The sequence below is a fragment of the Lynx canadensis genome, chromosome X, assembly GCF_007474595.2.
Source record: "Lynx canadensis isolate LIC74 chromosome X, mLynCan4.pri.v2, whole genome shotgun sequence".
Classification (NCBI taxonomy): domain Eukaryota; kingdom Metazoa; phylum Chordata; class Mammalia; order Carnivora; family Felidae; genus Lynx; species Lynx canadensis.
Window position 1 is genome coordinate 33,327,292 of NC_044321.2, and position 20,708 is coordinate 33,347,999.

The window sequence follows — 20,708 nt, forward strand, 5'->3', positions numbered from 1 at the left end:
AGAATTGTTCCGATAAACAGTAGCCTCTTCCAGTATTTAGGAAGTGCCGTAATAATCCTTTGCTTTGATGATAAGCAAATACTGCTATTATGACTTGTTAGTGATACCAATGAAATTCTGTCACTCTTTCTGCACCACAGGAAATATATTCCAACAGAACAGACCCAAATTGAGGCTATCTACAATGTGTTCCTGTGTCTGTTAAAATCTAAAGTAAATGAATACTTATCTTTCATGTGTTCTTTCTAGAAACCTTTCAACAAAAAATGTAATTTAAACTGTTCTTACCCACAGTAATGAAAATAAGTCTCCATATTTTACCTTTTGTTTTTGAACTGGTGATAATTTTAATGACTTTTCATTGGAATTCAGGCTCATCATATGTGTCTGAAATAAACAAAAAAATATGTTCTAAAAAGAATACTATGTATAGAATTACACATTTACACATTCTAATGTATATATGAAATTAACACAAAACAGTTCAGATAGTAACATAATCAACTCTCAATTGCATACTAATGTTATGAGGACTGAAAGTAATTGCATTTGTATGAAATCTGTATCTCAATAAAATAATGTGTAACATAAAAATAACAAGCAAAATGAAAACAAAACCAAAATCAAAAGCTTTTGTGATGCATTTAACAGTATAGGAAGTATACACACATATGAATACATGATGAACTAAAATTCAAAGAAATCTATATAGATAAATAAGAAAACCATTACCATATTTAAGACATCAGTAGTTTCTCCAAGGCTTTCTGAATCTGTTGCTGAAGAAATGTCTGTCTCTTTCTCTGTGGTCATTTTATCTTGAAAATAATCTGATTCAAAGGGAAAAGGGAAAACCAGATTTCAATGGAAAACTGAAAGACAACTAGACAATAAATTATTCCATAATGTAAAGTGCAGACATAATTTTACTAAAGTCCTTTAACTTCATGTTTAGGGAACTGAACAGAATTCATTCATAGTGATAACAGGTTTTAAAGTCTCTTTCTGAAAGTTGAAAGGTTTTGATGCTGATAACAACTGCTACATTCATATGAACGGGCATACACTATTCCTTTGGGAGATGTACTACCCAGGTATCAAGCACTGTGACAGCCAGTCCCTAAAAGGGGCCCCAGTGACCCACATCCTCCTGGTATGTGTGCCCTTGTGTTGTTCCCTTCCACATTTTACCAGGCTGATCTGTATGGCCAATAAAATAAAGCTGACATAATTGTAATGTCAATGCAGTTTACATCTTGGTCCCCCCGCCCCATCTTTCTCTCTTGCATCCCTTTCTCTGGGGGAAGCCATGCTAGGAGCGTTCCTAGGGAGAAGTCCACGTGCTGAGGAAGTAAAACCTCCTGCCAATCGCCACATGAGTGAACATGGAAGAGGATCCTTCGGCCCCAATTGAGCCTTCAGATGACTACAGCCCCATCTGACAGCATGATTGTAACTGCAGGAAACACTCTGAGCCAGAACCCCTCAGCTGGGCTGCACCTGGACTCTTGGCCCTCACAAACTCTTAGATAAGTTTTAAGGTCACTTGTTACGTAGAAAAAGATAACTAGTACAAGCACCTACAAACTTGCATGGAAAACTGTAAGGTTATTACATCATAAAGCAGATCATTAAAACTTATGAGCTTGGGGCACTGGGTGGCTCAGTCAGTTAAGCGTCCGACTTCGGCTCAGGTCATGACGTCACGGCTCGTGGGATCAAGCCCCGGGTCGGGCTCTGTGCTGACAGCTCAGAGCCTGGAGCCTGTTTTGGATTCTGTGTCTCCCTCTCACTCAATGCCCCTCCCCCGCTCATACTTTGTCCCTCCCTCTCTCTCAAAAATAAACACCAATAAAAAAAAGACTTATGAGCTCTACTTGACCTTACATTTTTCTCATTTACTCTGCCTGCATTTAGCACCCGTATACATATTTGAGAGGAACTCCTGAATGAAGTCTTCGCTGAAAACACCAGTCCCCACTGATCTGTCCCTTGTAAATACATTCAATTCAAATGAGCAAATAACCAGTTTGTGCTTATTCCACGTGAGGTACTATGCGGGAGATAATCAACTTAAGTAACTACTATTTCTTAATGAACTTACAGTCTAGAAGGGAATATAAAATATGTGATATATTGGCATGAGAAATCACACCCGAATGTTGGGAATCAGGAAATATTTCACTGAAGAGGTGCAGGGAAGAGTGAGCAGAATTCTGAGAGGAGTAGATGAAGTGGGCAGAGAAGAAAAGGAAGCCCAGCGCTAAGAGAAGTGGCAGAATGGCTTGTAATGAAGGCTTTCCATGTGTTGGGAGCGCATGCCTTCATACATGTTGAGTGACCTCCATGACAACAAGAGAGGTAAGTAGTGTATCTCCGTTTCACAAATTATTAAGTGCCAAGTGTCAATGTCAGGTCTGTCGTGACTTCACAGCTTTTCCGCTAAGTCTGACTGTGAAGAGCTCAGTTTGATCAAGATTAGGAGCTGGTAAACTATTTCTGTAAAAGGCCACATAGCAAACATTTTAGGCCTTGTGGCCATATAGTCTCTGTCCTAATGACTCAAACGCTGCTACTGTAGTGGAAAAGCGGCCATAGGCAATACATAAAGGAATGGCACGACTGAGTTCCAATAAAACTTTACTTACAAAAATAAGCAGCTGGCTAGATTTGGCTCATGAGCTGTAGATTACAGACCCGTGACCTAAATTAAGGTTATAAGAAAAAGACTACTGACAGATGAAGCTAGAAAAGCATGTTGGGAGTTATATGGGGAAACTTACACTTAATTAAAAAAATATTAGGGATTCTCAGAAGACACTGGAACAGACAGGAAATGAACTGTGCCCGAGGAAGGTTAACATAGGAAATGCTAAGCAGGATAGTTTGGAGACGGCAGAGAATGGAGGTTTGGAAAAGAGACAGTAGATCATTTAAGCTTTGCCTTATACCTGACTGAGAAAATAGCAGTCATCAGACCTGATCTGCCTTATCTTCCCACCAACAAATGTACACAGTTACCTCCACTTTCCTGTTAAAATATAGGATGTGTCTTTCCTCTTATCAAAGACTGCTCGGTATGCCAGCCCCACTCTCCTCAAGAGTTTTGCACTTTGGGGATTATCGCTCTCTTGTGCTACCAATCCATCTGGGACTACTGGCTCGTGTCCATTAGCATACAAAAATGCTCTAACATTTTCCATTGACCCCACATCTCCCTCTAACTGCCAGCCCTTTCCTCCACTCCTCTTCGTGACTAATACGCAAAAGGGTTATCTACACGCCCCATCTCTTCACTTCCTCATTTCCCATTCATGCCTCAACTCTAAACACTCTGGTTTCTGCCCTCATCTTCCCCTGGAACTACTTGTGTCAAGATCACCGGTGTTCTCCACGATGCCAGATCCATGGGATGCTTCTTTGAGCTTTTTCCATGACCTCTGAGCAGTACTTTGAATTCAGGACCCTACTCTCTCCTGATTTCCCTCTTCTTACCCTACTGGCTGATGGAGCTTCTCTGCTGGCTCTTCCTCCCAAACACTCTAAATGTTAGATGTTTTTAGGGCGAAATCCTGGGCTCTCTTCTCTAGCTAATAGGTGATTCTATCTATCAGGTGATTTCACCAAGTCCCATGGGTTGCAAATACCATCTCTGTGTTGTCTGGGTTCCAAAGTTATCTCTCTAGTTCAGACCTCTCTTCTGAACTTTAGGCTTGCATCTTCAACTGCCTGCTCGATATTTCTGCTTCGATGTCTCACAGGTATCTCAAACTCAATTTTTAATTTTTCCTTCAAGCTTGCCAACCATCTTCTTGCCTAGGAACCATCCTTGATTCTTCCCTTTCCTTCACATCTATGTGTAATCCATTAATAAGGTTGGCAAATCCAGTTAGTTCTGTCTAAAATGTATGTCCAATCTGCCCCCTTCTCTCCATCTCCAGAGCAAACACCTTGGACCACACACTGATGTCTCCTGCAAAAGGCTGCTAAATGTTCTTCCTACTTTTGGTCTTTCCTCCCTACAATCCATACAGAGGCAAAGGGAGCATCTTAAAATGTAAACTGGATTGGAGCACATCACTCCACTGTTTAAAACCCTTTAATGACTTTCTATTGCACTTAAGAAAAACACTCAAATAAAATAGGCTTCTCACAGCCTATAAAATCATGAATACTTTCCCATTCTTTCTTCAGCATCTTTCTAGCCTTTTCCCCCACTGTCTAGCTCCAATGGTCTTCCTTCCTTTTCTTATAAACTGCCTCCAAACCTTTGCCTACATTATTTTCCTTGCCTAAAATGCATATCATCCTCTCTCTTCATGTGGCTGTCTTTCTTATTCTTTATGTTTTAGCTTAAATGTCACCTTCTCAGCAAGATCTTCCCTGACCTTTCTACCTCCCCGATAAACACTGAAGTCTGCAAATAATTTAGAAAAAGTCACATTATATGTTAGACATAACTTTCAGAATACTTTGTAGACACTTTTAGCAAACAGCCACAAAAAGATAAGGGATCACTTTTCTTTTGGATCTAGCTACAAAACTCTGTACATGTTCACATTCAAATCTCTTAAGGTAGGAAACGACTTCCCCCAAACTGTAAACTTCTCTTTTCCTTGTACACACTGTTGTTAGACTCGGCTTTTTCCATGTACAGGACAGAATGGTGCCAGTGATTCTTATCTCAAAAGGAATCATACAAAAGTTGTGTGTGAGATGCAAGAAACCAGCTCCTTACGAAGGTCCTGGTTGTAGATAATATTCTATTCTCATGGCGTACAATTCTTGCTTTTATGACCTCAACTTCTGTCTACGTTCTTGATCCCAAAGACACTAAAAATTCTCTGTGCCGTGGTTCTTAATTCCAGATGCCCAAATTATCTTAATTCCAAACCTACTGCTTACTCTGATCTCTTGGGTCCTGGCTTCTTACCCTGCCCCTACTATCCAAGCACATTCCCTGCAGTAACATACATACCCTCTTAAGATACACAAATACCTGTAAACAAAATTACTTAGAAGAGGACTACATAGCCAAGGAGCTGAGATTACAATTTAAAACATTAAATGGGGGTGTCTGGGTGGCTTAGTCAGTTAAGCGTCCGACTCTGATTTTGGCTCGGGTCATGGTATCATGGTTTGTGAGATCAAGCCCCATGTTGGGCTCTGCACTGACAGCACGGAACCTGCTTGGTATTCTTTCTCCCCTTCTCTCTGCCCCTCCCCTGCTCGCGCGCTCCTTCTATCTCAAAATAAATAAACGTTAAAAAAAATAAAACATAAAATGTATATCTAATAGGCAGTGAGGTAGAGGTGTTAATAATAACCAAGATTATACTTACAAAGAGGTTCCTAGAGGTGCTAGGCTCAATGCTAAGTATTTTATATACTGTATCTCATTTAATCTCAATCACTCTCTAAAGAAGTATTAGACTCATTTCAAAGATAGGGAAACTAAGTCTCAGAGAAATTAAGTAACTTTCCCAAAGTAAATCACACAGTCAATAAATGTCAGAGCGGACATCCCACTCCAGGTCAATTGAACCCCATACCCCATGCTCTTAACCACTATGCTATACTATCTAAACGCAGGACTTCACATAGGTCCAGAAGACTAGTATTCAAATCCTGCTCACTTCATTTATAAGCTGAGTGGCTGTGACCAAGTCACTCAGTCTCTTCAAACCTTGCATTTCTCATCTATAAAAATAACAAATTTATTAACTCCCACCTATTTCATGGAATTGCTTCAGGATTTAAAGGAGATGATATAAGAGAAGGTACTATGTGTATTATACATTGCTCTATAAAAATACACTGCTATTGTTACACGGGATTTCTAGGGTCACTTACGATGCTCTGTATTTGTAAGAGTATTCCTGGACTTGAGCTCAGATAAGAGATGTCAGCCTCTAACTAGGAAGACAATTTAACTAATTGACAAAAACATCTTAAGATAAACATGAAAACAACAGAAATAAAAGGTACATTTCTTGTGTGAGCCTGCAGAGTATCAGATGTTACCTGGTTCCATTGGCTGCATGAGGTCCTCATCTTCAGGTATCATGGTCTCTGGAAGATTAATTGCAGACATATGGAAAGGAAAAGGAATGGGGGGAAAGCGAACAGGTGGCACAGGAATCCCTTCAAGTGGAGGTAGTGTTCGTGTTATTCGAAAAGAGTCGGGCGATTTCTCCTTTAAAATAAACAGGTTAAATAAACAGAGGATGTTTTTAATATCGATATAAACTGTTCTCCAGTTGCTAAAAATATTTAAGAAAGGGACTTCAAAGTTGCCCACTGTCCCACATTCATTTTTAAATAATCCCCAAGAACTCAAAAATGTTTTGTTCTGTTATCTCTGTATCTAAATTGCTCTAAATTGTTAAGTTAGAAGCCTGTTTTTCACATGATGGGGAAAAGCGTATATGTATTTTCTCTGCTAGGAAACAAAAAATCAGTCATGAGGCCTAAATAAAAAGAGTAACTCCAAAACACTGATATTTCTCAATCTTTCTATATACACTTTTTCATAAGAAAAAGTCAAACTTAACCTTTTTACTTCAAAAGGAAAATGTTTTGGAACTTAATTTTTTTAAAAAGTAATGTCCCCTTTAAAATTATTTGACATTTTCTTTTTTTAAATATTGTTATTGAAATAATCATTTTAAAGCTGAATGAGAACCTCTAAATCTCAATGAGAAAGAACACTCCCTATCTCGAACGGAAGTCCTTATTTCTGTTTCCTACATTTCATTGTTTATAATGGATAACCTTCCACAGCTCACGAGGTATAGCCAACAGATAAAAAGCAAAGTAGAATCAATGCACATAGAGGTGAGGAAACAATTCAGCGTTCAACGTGAAGAGCTGAGATAGGCCTCTAAAAGGACGCTTTGTATCCTTGCTTTGTATCCACTCTCGGTAAGTCAAGGTTATCCATGATCATTTGAATTTTCTCATTTGTGTGTGTAACAGCTTAACTCTGAATTTGCTTCAAGTTTGTAAGCCTGAAACTCTAACCATTTTATTTAGTAAATCTGTCTTAAAAGACCCTTGTTTGATTTAAAAAGAAAATGAATTTTTTTGTTTTCTTTGTAGTGCCACGATACAGAATTGGCCACAATTTGTACCCTCTCTCGTCGCCGCACACGTGCTGATAGAGTTGTTTGCAAAACATTCCCTGAGTTCAGATTGCTGAGGGGCAGAGAAGCCTCTGCATGGAAGCAAGCATCCTTAACTTCCTCTAACTCAATTTCTTCTGTCCCACCAAGTCTCGGAACGGCAAAAACTAGCATGTGACATCCACCACAAGACACCTGCAGCATAAAACCACAGATAAATCAATCAACACTGGCTTCAAATGCAAATGGGTTTTTAACAGTTGGCAGCCACAAAACGTTTACTTAATGGTAGACTTCCTAGGTAGTCAGTCAGTCAGTCTGTCTGCCCCCCTCCCAAGTTACATACGCACACACGGATGGCAATATATACATTCTTTAAACACTGCAATTGAAAATGAGAACAAGTTTAACATACCATTTGACTTCCAATTTAATAGAGTATAGAGAAAAAAACTATTTGGCACATTACATTTCTGCTAACTAGTTAGAAAATGTTATTTTAATTTGGGAGCAACACTAACACCTTGAAAAAATTACTCCGAGAAGTTCTACTTAGAAAAAAGTGATCCAAGCATAAATCAGTCTCTTGGGGAAATTAAATCTCCAAACCTTTTTCTTTACATGAACACTTTTTTTATTTTAATGCTTCAAAGTCCTTAGAGTGAAAGGTAAGCATGCACAATGGTGCAACAATGAAAAATGAAACCAACATCCAAGGATTTTCAGAAATAGCTGATTTTCAATAAAATGCCTAAACCACCATTGTGTAGCATTTGCAAGACACAGATTTTTAGTATCTTTATAGTGTTCAATGTGGTGGTTATAAGAATAGCATACTCTGGACCTTTACTTCATAATATTTTGAAATTATTTTCAAATAATATTATTTCTTTTTTAATGTTTACTTATTATGCTGAGAGAGAGCACCAGCAGGGGAGGGTCAGAGAGAGGGAGACACAGCATCCGAAGCAGGCTCCAGGCTCCGAGCTGTCAGCACAGAACCCAATGTGGGGCTCCAACTCAAGGACCACGAGATCATGACTTGAGCCAAAGTCGGACACTTAACCGACTGAGCCACTCAGGGGCCCTGAAATTATTATCATTTCAAATAAGACTCAGTAAGATCTAATTCAACAAATATTGACAGTGGACTACTGTCAGATACTCTGCTGGGCGCTGGCAGAGGCCACAAAGCTTCCAGGCATGGCACTGTTCTGGCTCTCAAGAGACACAGGAGAACGAAGCAGAAGAGTCCAGGTTAGGGCGAAAAGGAAGATGCTGACAGGAGGGAAAGTAGGAAAGGGACAGATTTTCCAAGTGGCATGATGTCTGACGTTTGGCTTTTAGGAAACGAGTATACTGATTAGATATAGGCATGATATTCTTTTATACAAACATAAAATTCCTTAGTTTCTATGAAATACTGAAACTCAAGCATTACAATATGAAAATGTAAACATGGAAATGTGGTGCCCTTACCAATTGAGCTATAAATCTCAAAAAATGAGAGCACAAAGTGGGAAGGAACTGATTGGTAAAGTTCTCCAGTCCAAGACCTAATTTTCCGTATCGACCATCTCCAAAAGTATACATAAGACCTATATCTAAAATGCAAAAAAAGAGAGAATTATAAAAGCCTTACTTATATGGATCTATTTGTAAATAGACAGACATATTTACTTACATTGCAATTGTGATTTTCCCCCTCAAATTCTACACCGTATTTACTCTGATTCACTGATATTTCCACACCCTATGTGGCCTCCGTGGTCCTGCACATAACGTTAGGCAACAGATACTCTGAGAAAAATCATTAAGCCCTTGGCGGTTTGTGAATTTGAAGCCCGGTCGTGTGAGGCACTGTGTGCAACAGCAGCAACCCAGTGTGAGCGATCTTGTGATGTGCGCCATCTTCTCAAGGGGAAGGAGATTTTTGTATTCTGAGCCCCCTATGTTCCAATACAACCTATTTTTCCCCCTCAGGCCACTGATTACATCAGGGTTTCTCAACCTGGGTACCACTGACATCTGGTGTCAGGGAATCCTTGGCTGTGTCGGTCTGTCCTGTGCTTTGTGGAGTGTTTAGCAGCATCCATAGCTTCTCCCTACTAAATGTCCAGAAAACACCCTGCCTCTGCAGTTGGGACAAGAAAAAAATGTCTCCAGACACTGTCATGTGTCCCTGCAGGACAAAATCACCACCGGTGGAGAACTACTAGCTTGGACCAATCCAACTGTCTCTTTTACTAATTCGGTCCCTGGGCCGTGGAATGCCCCTGAAGGAAGTGCCATAAACCAACCAGGTGGACTAGTCCCTATACCAATAACCGAGGACCCCTTCGATGATGGGGAGACATCTGGCTGCTTCTCTGCAGTTAACCCTTTGCCCATTGCCACAGCGGCTATTCTGAACCCTTGCTCCTCTTCTCAAGCCCTCCTTCACACTTTCTCCCTCAGGTGGGGGAAAAGGTCATGGAAGCAGAAGGAAAGGGGGGCAGGCGGGGATTTCTTTCTAGTGTGGGGGTTAGGAAGGCTTTCAAGCTGAAACCTACAGGATGGTTAGGATTTTAGCTGCAAGAAAGGAGCACATCCAAAGGCTCTGAATCAAGAGAAAACATAACACAGTCAAGAAGCTGAAAGGCAACTAATGGAAGGAGATGAGTCTGAAGAGGTAAGAAGAAACCACACCACAGAGGACCCAATTAGTTCATATTAAGAATTTTTAAACTCTATCTTAAGGGCAATAAACTGAATGAATGGTTTTTTAAAATTTTTTCAAAATGTCTATTAATTTTTGAGAGAGAGAAAGAGAGAGAGAGAGAGAGAGAGAGAGAGAGAGAACAGGGGAGGAGCGGAGAGATAGGGAGACAGAATCAGAAGCAGGCTCCAGGCTCTGAGCTGTCAGCACAGAGCCCAACGCAGGGCTCGAACTCACAAGCCGCGAGATCATGACCTGAGCTAAACTTGGACACTTAACCGACTGAGCCACCCAGGCACCCCTGAATGAATGGTTTTGAGCTAGGACATGTTAAGATCTCATTTGGGAACTTCTAGTTTAAGAGGGCAAAGTAATGTCATCCTAAGAAAATTCAAGAGAACTAAATGAAAAATCAGAAATAACATTATGCAGTAAAGTGTCAAGTTCAAAAACCATAAATAAGCAATAAGCAGTATTTACACCCTGAATTTAGACTCTTATAATACTTAGTATTAGCTAATTTCTTTTCTTTAGATACCCTCCTTATCATCCTTTTCCCTTCTTCCTCTTCTTTGGACCCCTCATTTCTTTATCCAAAGTGCTTTTTAGGCTCTGTGTTTTTGTTTTTTTTTTTAATTTTTTTTTCAACGTTTTTATTTATTTTTGGGACAGAGAGAGACAGAGCATGAACGGGGGAGGGGCAGAGAGAGGGGGAGACACAGAATCGGAAACAGGCTCCAGGCTCCGAGCCATCAGCCCAGAGCCTGACGCGGGGCTCGAACCCACGGACCGCGAGATCGTGACCTGGCTGAAGTCGGACACTTAACCGACTGCGCCACCCAGGCGCCCCTAGGCTCTGTGTTTTAACTTGATGATCTATAGCCAGAAAAAATAAACTCTGATCCAAGCTACTTTATTGTACTTCCAGCTTGAGAGCTGTTTAAAACATAAGCCACTGGCTACATAATGGGGAACTGGCAAGAAATTACAGATAACTCACTACACACCTCTCATTAGTCCTGGAAGAAAAAAATTCATAACACCTGCCCCCTGAGGAGGCTTCATGAGCAAAAAGACAAACCAAGTTAATGTTCAATTATTTGTGCTATGACTTCTTCCATCAGGAGGAAAGGTAGTATCAAAATTTAACCAAACAGTCTAATTGTATGTTAGATGATCCATAAAAAGTATGTATTTACCATCTATGGCAATTTAGAGTTGATGAAAAACAGCAGTAAGGACAGTTGATGAAAAACTGACATAAAGACCCTGCAGTAAGGGATGCATACCAACAACCCTTGTGGGACCATGAATGAATAATAATTCTTTATGTTCTATATAGTTTGATTTCATGCTACATTAAAAAGGACATTGGTACTTGAAAATGGGCAGGTAGTTCTCTCTGAAAGGCTCTTTGGGGAAGAAGGGCAATGTATGGTGGTACGTTGTGTTTGCAGATTACCAGTTCCCCCAACTAGATACCATTAGATGAGCTTCATTTAGCAGTAGCTTTTTTAGAAAGAAGGAAACAAATGTGGAAATACCAGTATCTGGTTTATTTCAAAACACTGTATGATTTCTGCCTTTTTATGTTTGACTTCATTTTTAGATAGAAATGTGAGCCAGAAAGACTGAAATTATAGAGGCTTTTGTTCCAAAGCAATGATAATTGTGCAGTATATCAATTATCTACAGGTAAAGTAAGGGAGTCATTTCTAAGGGAGAATCTTATATTGAGTCCATATTAGCAGCACATGGTTTCTAAGGTTGAGAAGTAGGCCCAAAGCAGTCTCCATGGATAATGGAGAAAGTACAGAGCGAAAGATCTCGAGGACTCAGGTGTCCACTTAGCAGCCTATGAGGTGCCCTTCGATCACTGGGGAGAAAGTAGCAGAGTCACTCCTGAAAACGCCTCCTAGTGGCAAAAGGTTCGTAGGAACCGACTCAGCCAGAATATAGCTGTGTCTGACTGAACGCGGACTCTTTTATAGTAGGTTCTTTCTTATAAGACTTTTTCCTCTGGCCTGAGCAGAGTTAAGAGCCTGCAAACTGATGCAATTTCAAAAAGATTCCAGCTTTCTGCCAGAGTATAATACTACTATAGCACTGACTTGTTTTGAGGTTCTAAATCTTTGGATCATTTACACTGATTTTAAATTGAACAAATACTAAAAAAGAGTTTACAACTTTACACTTTGGCATATTAAACAAGAACTTCTATTTTGTCAGTTATTGATTCCTTTGCTTAAGTTAGATACAATCATTCCACATAGTTTTTATTTTGTACTAAAACATACCCAGTTCTATAAATATGTAACAGAAATTCTCATCTGTACCTGTTATCAGAGCTGTGTGATTTTCTCCACAGGAAATAGAACTTATTTTCTGATCCTTAATATGCTCAATGACTTTGGGTACTGAAGTTTCGAAAAGAAAAGTACCAAGACCCAGCTGACCGAACTGTCCCAGCCCAAAGGTATACACGGCTTTCTCTGAAAGGGAATGAGCAAATAAATATAAGAAAAGGACTGCAGGGAAGCAGACACAGTCACCATTATAGCTAGAAAAACTGTCACAATCAAACTTTCATGATGAAAGTTAAGTGCCTCTGAAATACCCATATAAGAATGCCTAATACCTAGGTACACATTCTCAATGACAAAGGAAGAGAAAAATGACAAGGCACACAATTCTAAAAGTTAGGGCATGGGCCTGGTTTTATCTTTTACGTATAACCATAAGAAGAATTGCTAAAGACACGTAACTCAGTGAACTACCTAACATGTCCTTATAATTAGCACTCAGCTTTTTAAAATAGCATCAGTTGTCATTAAGCTAATTCCTTTCATTGCCTTAAAATAAAAACATGAGTAGTGTTTCCTCCAGAAAAACTCCTTACTTTTCAAAAGTAGTTTAACAGAATAATAGATTTTGTAAAACAATTTCAGAGGAGAATTTACATGAGAATTACAAGTCACCAGGGGCACCTGGGTGGCTCAGTTGGTTAAGCATCTGACTTCAGCTCAGGTCATGACCTCGGGGTCCATTGAGTTCGAGCCCCGTGTCAGGCTCTGTGCTGACAGCTCAGAGCCTGGAGCCTGGTTCGGATTCTGTGTCTCCCTCTCTCTCTGCCCCTCCCCTGCTCACACTCTGTCTGTCTCTCTCTCTCTCTCTCTCTCTCTCTCAAAAATACATAAACATAAAAAACCAAGTGCCTATCTCTTGCTGGCCAATAATCACTCTAGCTTGCGCAGGCTGAGATGAGCCTGGGAAATGAAGCCATTTCGGCAGCCTGAATCAGGCTACACAAGTTTTGCTCCTTACCCTATTGGGTTCGCTCTTGGGTACTTGGATGATTAGCAATGACAACAGTTTCCATTTTTTAAAAAATGACCTAAGACTCTTTTACCTAAGGACGTTACATTTCGCAACTAATATATTTTTGGTCATATCACCTTTGTAACATTTAACAATGTAATTTGACGCTGATTAATAATACCCTATTAGGAAAACCAGTTTTATTAGCTTCCATATTATTCTGATTTCTCAGAATACACTTGATCTCATGACCAGTAGCTTGCTGCCATGTACAGAACTTGAGTTTGTCCAAACATAATCTAGAGAAGTTAAGGTAAGTTCTTATTTCCCTTGGGATCCAGACTTCACTATGGACCCCATCTTATAAGCAGGACTGTTTTGTTTGTCGGGAACACTGTGGATGACATACCAGATTACATCTATCACTCTGTCTCACTCAGTGTATCCCAAGTTCCAGGCTGACACTTTCTCAACAGGAGTCCACTGTCTCCCTGATTCTAAGAAGAAACTAATCATACCTTCACTACAACCAGTAGTTTCATTTTCTAACCTATTACAGTCAATGTAGAAACATTATGTTTTAAATAAATTCATCAGCAATAAACTAATTGAAATTACCTTTAAAGTATTTTAATGAATGATACCCAAACAGCTTTTAAGATCAGAGTTACAGACAAAAGGAAAAAGAATGCTAGGGAGGGACCCCACAGAATCACCTAATCCAAGCCTTTTCCTTTAGTGAAGGGAATGGTCTGGAACAGATGGTTAGCTATTATTTCCTTTAAGGTCTTGCACAGTATTCTATAGCTCTCAAGTATTCAATTTAGCACTTAGTCAACGATAATCAATACATGCTTCGGGTCCATTTCTTCATCAGTTAGGACTAAACATTTCTGTCCACACTGTACTCCGGGACACAGGTTTCTCACCAGGGCTGGATCATAATAAAGCTGTCACAGGTCCATGGAGATATGTGAAAAACAGGTAAAGTAGTGACTTTTCCATACAGATAAATGTATATAATTTAAGAGAGAGTGTTTTACAATAGAATTGAGAGCTTATTAATATTTGTTTTGAAATGCCTGTTATTTGTGGTATAATGATGGAACGCTTACATTTTTTATGCAATGTCCATATTTAGCCAAATGCAAATCAGAACATGGCAACTGTCTTTTGGTCCTTGTATTCTTTTTTTAAAAATTTGTTTATTTATTATTTATTTATTATTTATTTATTTATTTTTGAGAGAGAGACAGAGTGTGTGATGGGGGAGGGGCAGAGAGAGAGGGAGACACAGTATCCGAAGCAGGCTCCAGGCTCTGAGCTGTCAGCACAGAGCCTGACACGGGCTCGAACTCGTGGACCACAAGATCATGACCTGAGCTGGAGGTGGACACCTAACTGACTGAGCCACCCAGGCACCCCTGATGGTCCTCCTATTCTTTTCACAAAATTAAAAATTTTAAATATGAAAACTTTACTGCTCTGTGACATCCTGAAGGCTGCAAGAATCTAGAGAGAACAATTTCTGGCAGCAAAGTTTTTAACCTCAAAATTAAATCCACAGAAAGGTAAATTTCTATAATCCTGCAAGAAAATATCACGCTTCAGTGCATTTTTAAATTTTAAGTATAATTAAAATATTATGGATTATCTGGGTGCTCATTTTCTATAACAGTATTTTATAATATATGGCTGAATGACACTATTACTATATAATCAATATTTGTGTCCTTTAGAATAAGCTTCAGTCTCCTAATAAATTCTTTCTATAATCTTTGTAGAAACTATAGAAAATATATGACACATAAAGAATAAGTTGTATTTCTGCCTATAGAATACATTTTCAGATAATTTATAAAGATTAATTTAAAAGTTTAATTTCTAGAATAAATCTTTTTTTTTTTTTTTTTTTTTTGGAGAGAAAGAGAGAGAGAGAGCGAGCATGTGCACAGGGCAGGGGCACAGGGAGGGGGAGAGGGAGAGAGGCTCCATGTCCAGCACAAAGCCAGATGAGGGGCTCACTCTCACGACTGGAAGATCATAACCTGAGCTGAAATCAAGAGCTGCACATTTAACTGACCGAGCCACCCAGGCTCTGCTAGAATAAATCTTTCCAAAAACATGAAAATTCATGCTGTTAGCAGAAATTCAAAGAAATCTTAAACCCCAGAATTATTTCCAAAATTCAGAGTGGAGGTCTTGGGAAAAAAATTATTTCTAACCTGGAAAAAGGATCCCATCGGGGCACTGTAATTCTGGAAAACCATAGCTTAATAAGCATGACTGGGATTTAGACCAAAAAGTTAAGGCAAAGTGATAGAAGGGAGGGAAATCTAAAGGTAAAATGTTGCTCAATCACCTTGCAACATTAAGCAGATCATCTGAGAATTGGATATTATTCAAAATTTGTCTAGAATGCTAACTTTGGGTTACTTGACGATTAAGTGGTAACTTCAGAAACTGTTCATTTCTTTTTGACCAAAAAAAACCCATAATAATTCACTGACTGTATTACCTGTGTACTACTCGTCATAAAGAAATCTGATGCTGAACAAATTTAGGGGCAGCAATTTAGTAAGTGTATTATCAAGAAGTACATATATTTCACCGGATTGACTAGGATCCTGAAAAGTGACATGTCATACCAAATACGAAATTCAAAAGCCAAAAGTGACATTGTGTTTAAGGCTCTAACTTTCTTTTATTATCTAGAATTTAAAACTTAACATTTTTTGATGAATTACTATAACAGAACATAAAAATCACAAAGAAATTACCAAGTTCTACATTGTGAATATCACAAAGAAAAGGATCATCAATGACATGTAGAAAATAGCATGAACAGGGAAAAGAAAATGCTTCAGGAAAAATAATGTCAATTTTATTATTTTTTTTTTAATTTTTTTATTTTTTTTTTAAATTTTTTTTTCAACGTTTATTTATTTTTGGGACAGAGAGAGACAGAGCATGAACGGGGGAGGGGCAGAGAGAGAGGGAGACACAGAATCGGAAACAGGCTCCAGGCTCTGAGCCATCAGCCCAGAGCCCGACGCGGGGCTCGAACTCACAGACCGCGAGATCGTGACCTGGCTGAAGTCGGACGCTTAACCGACTGCGCCACCCAGGCGCCCCTATTTTTTTTTGTTTTAAAAAAATTTTTTTTAATGTTTTTTATTTATTTTTGAGACAGAGAGAGACAGCATGAACGGGGGAGGGGCAGAGAGAGAGGGAGACACAGAATCGGAAGCAGGCTCCAGGCTCTGAGCCATCAGCCCAGAGCGCGACGCGGGGCTCGAACTCACAGACCGCGAGATCGTGACCTGAGCTGAAGTCGGACGCTTAACCGACTGAGCCACCCAGGCGCGCCCAATAACGTCAATTTTAGATAAATATGGAATATATATACACACACGCGTGGGCGAGGAAAACGGTCCTTGAAAACAAGCTAAAACAATGTTATCTGCTGCCGTTAAAGGTGTTAAGATCATGAAAATGTCCACTATTCAAACAAAAGATTCAAAACAATTCAAAAAGATTCATTTTTTTCTACTTACAAATTTCTTCCATAGGCCAGGAATGTGTGTTAATGATGGAAATCAAAGGTGGGGATCTTAGTAAAAACCAGATGCAAGGCCAGCCTATGTGAGGTATCTCAGACGGTCTAGCTCATAGAAGCAGAGACCAGAATGGTGGTTGCCAGGGTTGGGAGGGGGAAAGGGTTGCAGCTTATCAATGGGTACAAAGTTTCAGTTGCGCAAGATAAGTCTAGAGATCTGCTGTGCAACACTGTGTCTAGAGATAATGATACTGTATTACAGACTTAAAAATCTGTGAAGAGGGTGGATCAGGTGTGAAGCTTTCTCATCACAATAAAAGAAAATGAACGTACATGTTTTTTTCATTAGCCAGCACAGAAAGTTGGGAACGCAGCAGCGAGTTCCACACGTACCTGTGAGAACCACCGTGTGCCCTCCACCACAAGCTACCTGGACCACCTTCTCGGGAATTCCAGGCACCGGCTGGGGCATCCTGTGGTTGCAAAGCAGCTGATTGGGAAGACCTAACTTCCCACTCTCTGGTTCTCCAAACGTGTACAGTTCTCCCTCCGCTATTGAAGGAAAAGAACAGTAGTCAATGATGACAGACCTACGGACAAAATACTGGTCTTTGAGGTACACGTTCTCACGTTCAACCAAAAATGCATTCAATGACAACTGGATAAATTTAACCTTTCTTGAGATATTTTTACTGCATGGTAAGGAAATAAAGCTAAGGTTTTCTTTTCCCCTTGATTATTCTAACCCAAAATGTTCATGAATTCACAACCATCACTACTACTGAACTAGAAAAGGATTTTAGCTCTTTCATAAGACATAGAGAAGACCATCTTACTTACACTTACTTTTAGTAAAGCAAAACGACATAGACATTAAGCCCACATAGGGACATGGATTTTGTCTTGTCCACTTTGGTATTCCAAGAACCTAGCAGTGTCCAGTATATGAAATATTTAATGAATACTTGTTAAATGTTTTATGAAATTTGTTTAAAAAAACTCATTTATGTGTGAAGTAAATATGCTGAGTAAGCCTTAAGATAGCAGATTTTACTCAAGTAGATGGCACTTCCTCCAGAAAGATTCTCTTATCAAGGAACTCTTGATGTTTAGTCACTGTCTTGTCCGTACTAGTAGTCTTGACTTGCTTCTGCTATACTTATCACACTATGACTATGAGCTTCTTGAAGGCAGGTACATTTTTTTTACCCATTTCTGTAAATGGATAATAATTGAATTCTATAAGGCAGGAACTTAAAAATCTTTGTAGATATATAATGTAATCTGACACAGAACATATCACCGCTGGTGTGAGCAAAGAGGGAACACGGTACCTCTGATTGCTTATCACTTGCGTGTCTCCAAGAGAACCACGATTGACTACGGACCAACCCCGGGGAACGTGGCCCTTGGAGTATTCTTTGTTAGTGCTTGACATTTTTGTTTTGTATACCCGAGGCAGCGATTTATGCCAGCGTGGGTCCTTAGGGCACCTGGTTTCATTGTCGAGGGACCTGAGTTTCAGTTGCTGTGACTACTTGCCAGCAGGTTATACCTACACTGCCAGCCCCCCACAAAGAAGCCTCAGGCCCTGAGAATACAGTGGGCTTCTCTGGGCAGGGACATCACACACACATCCCTGAGCTCACTGCCAAAGAGAAAGCACGTCCTGTGCAGCCTCAGAAGAGAAAGGACTAGGGAGCGTATGCTAGACTTCTCTGGAAGACAGGTATCTTCTTCCAGCTGTTCCTCCTCTGTATCCTTTGCTGTAATAAATATTAGCCGTGAGTATAACCTGCTATTGAAGCTTGAGAGTCCTTCTAGTAAATCAGAACTTAGGAAAGTTATGGGACATGCCTGGTATGCACCACTTAAAACTTGATCAAATACTACAAAGATAAGTTGTACCAGTTTTCTGGACTGATCAGCATAGAAAATCAAGTAGCAAATGCTGGCATAGAAGTGTCCCATATGTCAGCTCCCTTCCTCTTTTCTCCTGCCTCTTGCCTCTCACATGAAAGGAGTCACTAAGTCCAAATGAGTTTCTTTCCACTTCTGTCTATAAATTTCCTGCTGCTCCTCACATCTTAACATGGGTGAATTGTATGGTATGGGAGCTACGTGTCAATAAAGCTGGTTTTGTGTCTGTTGACTTAAAACAATTGTTTTTTCATTCCAGCCAGTTAACGTACAGTGTTGTATTAGTTTCAGGTGTACTATATAGTGACTCAACACTTCCATACATCACCCAGTGCTCATCACGACAAATGCACGCCTCAATCCCCTTCACCTATTTTACCCATCCCCACCCCCTCCACCTCCCCTCTGGTAACCAGCAGTTTGTTCTCTATAGTTAAGAGTCCGTTTCTCAATTTGTCTCTTTTTTTCCCCTTTGCTCATTTGTTTCTTAAATTCCACTCAATAAAGCTGTTTTTAAAAAGGCATAAATACAAACAAAACAAAAATGCTCAGTGTAATGCCTGCTGGTTATGACGAGCAATTCCCCTTGTTTTCCTACTGGCCAAAGCAGAGTTTGCTCATAACATTGAAATCTGGCACTTTTATTAAAATCTAAATATAAGACAATGCTTTTGCCTGGGGTTTTTGTTTGGACTGTTTTTCCATTTGTGTGCTCTTTTTGTTTATCTCATAAAGTGAGCACAGACTAGAGCCACCCCACAAGCCCAGAAATTGCCAGTAAGTTGGTAGGTAGCATTGCCCCAAGGAACACAACTAATTGTTCATTCACTCCCTCCCTCATTCGGTGATATTTATTATTAGCTTGTTCGAGACACAAGCTGATATAGTGGTGAAAAATGCCAGGTGAGTTGGGAGTTTGCCCTCTCTTGGTACCATGATGCTACCAAGTCATTGGTAGATCTGGAGCCACTGGGATGGGCCAATAAGCACTTTCTAAATCTGAATCTGATGTGCATGAAAAACGGAGTAAATGTATAAAACAAAGATTTAGAGATATGTAAGAGGGGCCACAAAACTACTTCCTCTAGGTGTTTTCGTGCTTAGAAAAACCTCTGATAAGATGGAAGGATCATACTTCAATACTCCTGGTGTAGGTGCAGATGAAAACATTTTAAATATTTTAACTGAGGCAGAAAGGGTTAACAGGGAGCCCTGGAAAGGGAGAGACTGTGGATACTGAGCAAAGTCCCAGCAAAGGAAATCATATCCCATACTGAGCAATCTTTTTTCATCTACTCTATATCCCTGCTCTCACAGTGAAAGCCTGGGACTCTCTTGCTGAAATAAAAGCAAATTATCAGGACAAGAGTAGAGTAGGTCTAAGTATACAGGCAAATGCACCCAGGGGAAACCAGCCCATAGGTCTCATTTCCAACGCTAAGGAATCCAAGAAATTTGAGAACCAAAGTTGAAAAGAGTTTCTAACATCTGCATTTTGTTTTTCTCACAGACCTAATATTCACTGAAAAGTTAGCCTGTCAGAGTGAGTTTGAAATTATAAACTCTCATCACTAAAATGGAGAAACACTGTGACCCAAAACAGGCCAAAATTATTTCATTAAATAGACGGCCATGGCCTCATTTCCACAGAACTGTAGAATGTTAGCTCATTTTATTATTGAGTAAACACTTAGAAATGGGAGAGACCATGATAAATCCAAAATGTCCTTTCTTACTTGTTACAAAAGCTGAATGGTAATATCCACAAGAGATCCAGGAAATAGGCTTCCCAACGGTCACTTGCTGAGGGACACACACATTAGTTACATCTTTTAAACCAATTTGCCCTTCAGAATTGTCACCCCACATAAAAAGCTCGCCATCCTCTATAAAGAAAACACAAGGAAGAAGGTTTTAAGAGGTAGCAATGCTATCAAGTCACTCTATTTCCAACACACCATTGATTTTTTAATTTAGAAAAACTACGTGTCTTGAGAGAAAATGCTAAGGTATTCACACCAGCTAGCTACTTAAGAGTTCAATTTCTATTATGAAATGCTTCTATGAGGTAAAGGACAGAGAATAATGT

At 39.6% G+C, this 20,708-nt stretch overlaps 1 protein-coding gene across 6 annotated transcripts in view; it reads right to left on the reverse strand.

The window, feature by feature from the left end:
* The window catches only part of RPGR (retinitis pigmentosa GTPase regulator), a 148,717-nt gene that overhangs the window by 120,698 nt on the left and 7,311 nt on the right, over window positions 1-20,708 (reverse strand). For all 6 annotated transcript variants that reach the window (XM_032592017.1, XM_030304976.2, XM_030304973.2 and 3 more), the window contains exons 6-13: window positions 20,356-20,505; window positions 17,093-17,251; window positions 12,159-12,314; window positions 8,604-8,728; window positions 7,134-7,319; window positions 6,025-6,196; window positions 733-830; window positions 322-387 (exon numbers count right to left, since the gene is read on the reverse strand). In XM_032592017.1, the coding sequence (XP_032447908.1) occupies window positions 322-387; window positions 733-830; window positions 6,025-6,196; window positions 7,134-7,319; window positions 8,604-8,728; window positions 12,159-12,314; window positions 17,093-17,251; window positions 20,356-20,505 (1,112 nt within the window). The remainder of the gene's footprint in view (window positions 1-321; window positions 388-732; window positions 831-6,024; window positions 6,197-7,133; window positions 7,320-8,603; window positions 8,729-12,158; window positions 12,315-17,092; window positions 17,252-20,355; window positions 20,506-20,708) is intronic.